The sequence below is a fragment of the Candoia aspera genome, chromosome 8 (assembly GCF_035149785.1).
Source record: "Candoia aspera isolate rCanAsp1 chromosome 8, rCanAsp1.hap2, whole genome shotgun sequence".
Taxonomy (NCBI): domain Eukaryota; kingdom Metazoa; phylum Chordata; class Lepidosauria; order Squamata; family Boidae; genus Candoia; species Candoia aspera.
In genome coordinates, this window is record NC_086160.1 from 39314206 (window position 1) to 39322220 (window position 8015).

The 8015-nt window shown below is 37.1% G+C and overlaps 1 protein-coding gene across 2 annotated transcripts in view; it reads left to right on the forward strand.

Moving 5' to 3' along the window:
* The window catches only part of SLC10A7 (solute carrier family 10 member 7), a 146692-nt gene extending 140171 nt beyond the window's left edge, over positions 1–6521 (forward strand). For both annotated transcript variants that reach the window (XM_063309731.1, XM_063309730.1), the window contains 2 exons: positions 3381–3526; positions 5347–6521. In XM_063309731.1, the coding sequence (XP_063165801.1) occupies positions 3381–3526; positions 5347–5391 (191 nt within the window). In that variant the 3' untranslated portion in view covers positions 5392–6521. The remainder of the gene's footprint in view (positions 1–3380; positions 3527–5346) is intronic.
* Positions 6522–8015: the final 1494 nt, after the last annotated feature.

Consider the following 8015-nt stretch of genomic DNA (forward strand, 5'->3'; position numbering starts at 1 on the left):
AAATAGATGGCTTATATTTGAAATTATGCGGGGTGCCAGCATAGGGGGTATATACTTACAGTTGATTTTCTACTAGGTTAAACTGAAGTCATGTGTGCTCTAAAACAGAGATAGAGAATCTTTTGGGGCCAGTTGGCACAACCTTTTTGCATCCATTTTTCCTTTGGTGGATTTTTAAAATTGTTTCATTTAATTAATTAATTTTTCTTTAGAGTAGGCAATAAGTAGCAATAAGCAAGGACTTTCACTCTTCTGCTAAGCAAGTTAAAGCAACAGTGGGGTTTTTTGCTTTTTATTTTATGTTGGGCTTTGCCTTGCCAGCAAAAAATTCATGTGTTGCTCTTTGCTGGATTTCTGTCTATACCAGAGTTTTACAGCTACAAAAATGATACTAAATAAAGCAACAACACTAAAACTCTACAGCCCCAAGTTCTACAAATTTAAATGTATCCTGATGCTAAACATCAGTAGGACACAAGAACATGTACAGAATGCACAAAGATAGTAAATTGCAAGAAACCAACCCAACCAAAGCCACAGATCTTTGCAGTTCTAAATGCTCCCTAAACTCACTGTCCACATGGCATAAAAGCATGTGCATGATGCACCCAAATGCTTAACCAATCTATCCAAATCTACAAAGTACAATAGTTGCATTGGCATTTACAACTTAAAATACCACTAATATCCACAGGTATTTGGTTGCAGCAGTTGGAGCACAGTCCACAGTTCTTCAGCCCTAAGCCATGTTCAGAAAGCCACCACTCACTGTATCCAGTCCAAGCTAATAGCGGCAGAGATGTGACCATTCCCTGCTGCTGAATTACCTAGGCTGGTCTTAAAAAACATTTAAAAATATAAGCGATAAAGCATGCAGAACAGCCCGGAACATTCAAAGCAGTGCCACACAAAATAGCCATTTTTTTTCTGTGGGTATGACTACTTGTGAAATATCCATTTACTGGAAGACAAATTATTGAGGTTTATTTATATTTGCCTTTTTCTGAGCAGGTGAACACATTTCCAAAGAAGACACCAGGCTGCAACTACCAACCACTTTTATTTTTCAGGGAAATCTGTGTGGCTTGTGTGAATCTAGAAGCTGCCATTTTGCTTTGCAGTTGGCCATCTTCCAATTCACTTATAATTAAGGACTAAAATACTAAAATCAGACTAGAAGTACCCAGAAAGATTTTTTTGATAACCAAACTGTGATCATTGTGGAAAATATGGATACTACATATTACAAATAGGCAAATCGCCCAAGCTTTGAATCAAATTTGCAGTTTTGATTTGATTCAAAGAGTCAGTTCAATTTGGTAAAAGCTTGGTGGCACATTCACAAAACTCCACTGAATCTCTGAATGAGTTTCAAGTACCTGATTCAACTTGACAACTGAATCAATTTGAAGATTTAGTTTGAAGGGGTAATTCGATCAAATTGCCTTTGAACTGAAGTGTCACCCAGCTCCAGTGTTTATTTGAAAAATGCCTTTTCCTAGAATAATTGAATTAGAGAACGCTAAACATCATATGATACAACCTTCTGCCATTTGGAATCCAAAAGCCATCAACTGAGAGAATGTGTGCTGTGGAAGGTTGCATTATTATAATGGACTCTTCATGAGGTGATCCTTGAACATGGTCTTTAAATTGCAGCTGTCCCAGAATAGAGCAGGTGCCATGCCACCCAAGTGTTAAAACAATTACAACACTTAAAACCAATCTGTCTATGCCTTTTAGAAGTTTTTATACTGCTGCTTCTCTAGGTTTTGGTTTAATGCACATGTGTCTTATAACTAGACCCAGACATCCTATTCAGGACTGGACGGCATATGAATTTCTTAATTAAAAAGCCCCTATCAAAGGAATAGATTAAAATGATGGTCTCTCCGTCTTTTTAACTTAGTATATTGTTTGTAAGATCTTTTATTCCCCCTTTTTACTTTTAAGCTGCCTAGAGTCACTTATACAGGGAGATGGGTGGTGCATAAATTTTATAAATAAATAAATAAGCTGTATACTGACAAAGAAAATAAAATCAACTCATATTTTGTAATGTTTCTCTGTTAGGCACATGGGAATTGTATCTTCTCAAATTTATTGTCTCATAAAATAACAACCTGATCTGTCGTTATCAAGAAATTATAATGGAGGATTAGAGCAGCATAGCACAAGGCTCAAAGAAAATTCTTTTAGATCTGCTTTTATACACTGATTACATTAGCAATGTTTATACTGTGGAAAACTTACAAGAGCAACCAAAAATAGCCATAGTATTTAAAAAGAATTAATGCTGATTCAGCACACACTACACTACAGAGTAATGTAAATAAAGAAATAAATACTGGATGCTTACCACATTACTGGTTATGTATAGCAATGCCAAATTAGAAAAATACAGTCACAGAAAGAAGTGAAGAAGGGAAAAGGGAAAAGCAAAACATCTCACTTTATATGTAGCTAGGCTATTTAAATCAAATAAAATATCATAAGGAGCTCAGCAGGGAAATAGGTGCTCTGTCACCATCTTAGCTCCACCCATCATCCCACCTTATAACATTGCAGCATTTGTACATGGGAATTATTTCTCAAGTGTTACTTTTTTCATGTCTTTATTTCAGTAGGCTCGCTGTTGTGACACATGACTTCCTATTTTTAAAAACACCACTTTTTCATATTTTCTCCCATATGCACTTTATAAAGTATTGGTCGACTTCTTTGTTGCAACAGAGCTCTACAAGACTGGCAGCCTCAGAGACACGATCTTTCAGAAAGGTCTTTATTGCCAGCAGGGTAATGCAACAGAATCTTGAAAGACTGTCAAAGCAATTTTCCTGCTCAGCCAATGCCTGGCACAGTTAAGGCAGAGTTGCCTGAGCCTCTTTCTCATATTTCACCCACCTCTGGGCTGAAGTGTCTCTTTTGCAACAGCCCTGTTTTCACTTTTCCTTTCCCATCACATAGAGTGACTCTGGGTAGCTTACACCTAGGGTTAAAAGCTTTAGATAAAAGCAGTTGAAAACAGACAAGACCAGGAGAGTGCATGGCAGGCACACTGGGGAGGAGGACAACTCAAATATATCCCCCACCAAAACCTACTATATGATAATTATAATATAACCCATTATATTATTGTATGATGATAATATACTGTGACTATAATATATTATTATATTTGATTATATGTTGTACTATCATCAAATGATCTTCTTTTAGTTTACTACTTCATTCTTGTGCCTTCTGTTATAAATAGGGCATCTTTTTTGCTTTTTTTCAAATTTTAGTAAAATGTTTTAAAAGTTAAATGCATTCCCATGATCCTTAGCTCAGAAAAATAATCAAAGGATTCTTAATTTTAATTATATTTCTGCCCACAGGTATACCAATGCTGAAGATAGTATTTGAAGGCTACAAGCATCTGTCCTTAATTTCAGTCCCTTTACTTATTTATCACCCAGCCCAGATCCTCCTTGGCAGCATTTTGGTACCAACAATAAAATCTTGGATGATTTCTAGACAAAAGGTAAGAAATGATGACCCATGCTAAGTTCATTATTGGGATAAAGAAGATAACCAGTTACTTAAAATTATGATTTACCATTAAATTGTTAATGCTGGAATAAAATGTCCAAAAAGCAGTCTTAATGATGTGGAAGAAATCTAGGAGTGTGCAGAATGTTCTGGTCTCAAACTACTTCCAAGACTGAGACAGAACAAAGGTTTTATCCCACCCCTGGAACACAGCGGAGGGTACTTCTAGCCACTGTGTTTGGATGGCTCAAATGCTCTGAATGGACTGTTGTTTTGTAGCTGAGTACACATTTAAAATATTTCCAGCCTAGCTAGATAGGACAGAAGTGGGGATTGAAAGGTGGGATGGGATAACCAGAAGAATGGAGGAGAAGCAGCAGTTATTAAAACATATAATCAGGCAGAAAAGCCACTTCAGATTCTGTTCTGCTGGAGAGAGGACGATCAACAGAACTCTTCTGAACTATATTTCCAGTAGAATATTCTAGATTGTTCTGGGAAAATCAGCTGCATGACCATCCAGGAAAAAAATAATATTTGTATGCTAAACACAGATGCATATTAGCACTCTGACACATTGAAAAAGTAAATAAATAAATAGGGTCTCCAAGCATGATGTCACTCTCTTCCCTTGTTTCTCTGCACACTTTAAGGTAGGCGCCATTATAGTAGGATGGGTTTGGGTTAAGATTACATGCAGATTTTTGTAAAACAAGAGTTAAGTAGATTTTGATGTGTCTAAAAATGATGTCCTGCTTTGCAAGTAGCATCATGTTTTTGATGCTTATTTCCTTGGCTTCATTTTGGTGCTGGTCTCATGGCAGAAACCTATACTCAGATTCAGTGAAATCCTTAATTATAATACCAACATGCAATCTCTTCATGAAACAGAATTTAAATATTTAAAGCTTCATCAACAAGAGGGTTTTCTGCTTGAGAAATGGTGCAGCAGAATGTGCTACATATCAAAACAAAGATCTTACTTTCGCAATACATAATTGAAATCTCTGAACTTTTACTTCCATGCTCTAATACCTCTTTTTCTTCTGTAGGGATGAAATAATTGTTTTTCCTTGGAAAAGTCCCAGTAAAAGTAGGGACTGTATAAATGTTACTAGTCCTTATTATTTACATCATAGTAGATGTCTCATTTCATTTGTTGTTCGTTGGAATGCCAGGATTGAAATGGTAGGATCTTTTGCCAGGCAGGGCAGAGAAACAAAAGAGTGTCAAGGATCCCAGAATGATAGAAGGAGAAAAGGAGAGAACTGTATGTTGAAGCCAAGCTGTGATACCATGAAGTTATGATGTGACGTTTGGAACAAAGTTAAAATCTTCTTTGACTTCTAGTAATCTGAGAGAAACATAAATTCATACATGACATTATTTCAGCAAAAGAAGAGAAACTAATAATACTGCAAGGAATTATTTATTTATTTGATTAATTAATTTTTATCCCTCCTTTATTATTTTAATAAATAACTCAAGGCAGCGAACATACATAGTACTCCTTCCTCCTCCTATTTTCCCCACAAAACAACCCTGTGAATTGGGTTGGGCTGAGAGAGAGGGACTGGCCCAAGGTCACCCAGCTGGCTTGCATGCCTAAGGCGGGACTGGAACTCTGTTTCCTGATTTCTAGCCCAGCACTTTAACCACTACACCAAACTAGAGCCCTGCATCTCTTGCCATTGCCAGTGCCTGGGAAATCTTTCAATAGGTAATAGTAATTATTTTGAAAATATGTGCTATTGTTGTTTAATTGTGCTTTTATGAATGCAACAAATTGACCTTTTGTTTGATGTTTTGCAGGCACTAAAATTAACAAGGCAGCCTAAAGTACCAGTGAAAGTATAATGAAACAGCCCCGTGAATGTATATGTGTCCTGTTTTGTACATACATAGAGACAATTCGAAGATGATCATATATGAATGTTGCCTCAATACTTACTTTATTTTTATAGATACAAATATATTTAAAATACCTACTGAAGTGCCTTAAAATACTTTTACAAAAGCATTGATTCCAAAATCAGATGGCTGGTCATAATAAGAGGTTGCACTCAAACTTTGCGTTCATTCAGTTTTATTTCTCTTCCTGAGTGAATCATTCTAGCAGTGAAACTTTAAAGCTTCCATCATCACATCTCAGTGGCACGAGTCAATCCACTAAGTGTTCCTCTTCTATAAGCTTTATTGCAATGAATGAAGACCAAATTGGACCTGCTTTGCATTGGTTGTCCTAATCATTCATAAACATGCTATGTGTTTTCCTGGGCACTACCTTCTTCTGGCTCATGCAGGAAATAATTTCTGAATATTTAATTAAGAAATTAACTTGAATTTTTGTGATTCTGTAACACCCCCAACCATTATCCACTCATGTTTGTGACATGCCTTTTTCTTCTGAGTTTGTATACATTCAGCATGGGGCCATCCTTTGGAGAGAAACAGAAGCATTCATTATTTGCATTTGTTGACACAGTTCTCCACACATTCCGTCAAAATTAATGGTCCCTCAAGATAATTCTGATCCATTTTTATGGTGCTGTGGCATTGTATATCTAACTGTGAGCTTCCTCAAAGACAAGGCTGTGGTTATAGTAGTAAGGAAATACCAGTGATTACAAGCACAGCTGGAAGAGTGTTTTTATTATTACTATAGTTTACTAAATCAGATCATCCTTTTTTTTCCCTTGTGCAAGACACCCCACCCAATAGTAACAGAAAAATATTAATATTGCAGTGGTCACTTTATTGCCACATACAAGTTTTTCAGTGCTATATTGTTCAATATCCCATGAGCAGCATGCAAAAATTAATGAGATTGAAAGACTGCCCCCCTCAAGCAAGCAAAGATGCATGGATTCTATAGAAATGTAAGCAGCACTGGTGTATTTCTTGTTAACCTGACAATCAAAGTTTAAGGGTGATTTTTTTAATTCTTTACCTTTTAGGAGAGATACTGATTAATACTTATATTTGGATGGATAAAAGGGGAAATAAAAGTGTATTTTTAATAATCTAATCAACAAGGCACCTTCTTAAAGATAGCAGTCTTCAGATTTCAAAAGTAGAGGCACCATTATTTCCACATCAGTCTGGCAGCCATATGATTCTATAAATAATTTGTGGTGGAATGAAGAGTTTATAGTGCTTTCACAGCCCTGTTTCTCTTGACATGTACAGGGAAGCCTCCTTATCCAACAGCACATTTATGCATTTTCCTCTGCATAACATTCTGTGAAGGAAAATACTGATCTTAAGCATAGTCACTGCTGTGCATTAGAATAGAAAAATAGCCTGTTAGGGACTAGCATGTTGACGACCGACAGGAAGCTCTGGCGTGGGCTGGTCCATGAAGTCACGAAGAGTCGGAAGCGACTGAACAAATAAACAACAAAGGGACTAGCTTATAGCTTATATGTTGTTCTTAACTGCAGATTCAAACTGTTGGAAGCATATTCTGTTACTCCTATCCCAATATGTTGGGATTAACTGTCCTTCCCAAGTAATTTTATCTGATAATTTGTGGTGGAATGAAGAGTTTATAGTGCTTTCACAGCCCTGTTTCTCTTGACATGTACAGAAGCTGAGATGTTTTATGTTAGAAACAATTCGCTTGTTCACTTGTTTCCAGTTGCCCACTTTTTCTGAAATAATGCACTTGTTCCTGAATGATAAAGATGCATGAATCAGTAAACTCTAAACATCTATTAACAACAGTTACATTTGGTGAAATTCAGCAAGTCAGCTCAAGAGATACGGGTGTCCTGCCCCTCAGTCATTCTTAGTAAAGGTAAAGGTAAAGGTTTCCCTTGACGTAAAGTCCAGTCGTGTCCGACTCTAGGGGGCGGTGCTCATCTCCGTTTCAAAGCCTTAGAGCCGGCGTTGTCATAGACACTTCCGGGTCATGTGGCCAGCATGACTCACGGAACGCCGTTACCTTCCCGCCGAAGCGGTACCAATTAATCTACTCACATTTGCATGTTTTCGAACTGCTTGGTGTGCAGGAGCTGGGACTAGCAACGGGAGCTCACCCCGCCGCGCGGTTTCGAACCGCCGACCTTCCAATCGACAGCTCAGCGGTTTAACCCGCAGCGCCACCGCGTCCCTCCAGTCATTCTTACGTACAAATAAATCATAATTCTAAAGTTGTTGTGTCATGTAGATGTCTTTAAGAACAATAACCACAGAATCAGCAAAACCTGCAGAAATGCACAGCAAAGCAGTCACAAGCCAGATTCTCTACTAAGCGGATCAGGGTGTAAATCACACATTCCTTCCATTTAAAGCTTGAAGAGAGAAGCCATTAGAAAAAGGACATGCTACACATTTTCCTTTTTGTTTTTATAAATCCTTTTCTAAGTTTAGAAATACAGTATGTTTTACCAAGTCAACAGCCCTTTTAGTCACAGGCTAAGTAATAGAAAGAATGATTGTTTTTTAAACAAGTTTTGCAGTATATAATGAATTTATCT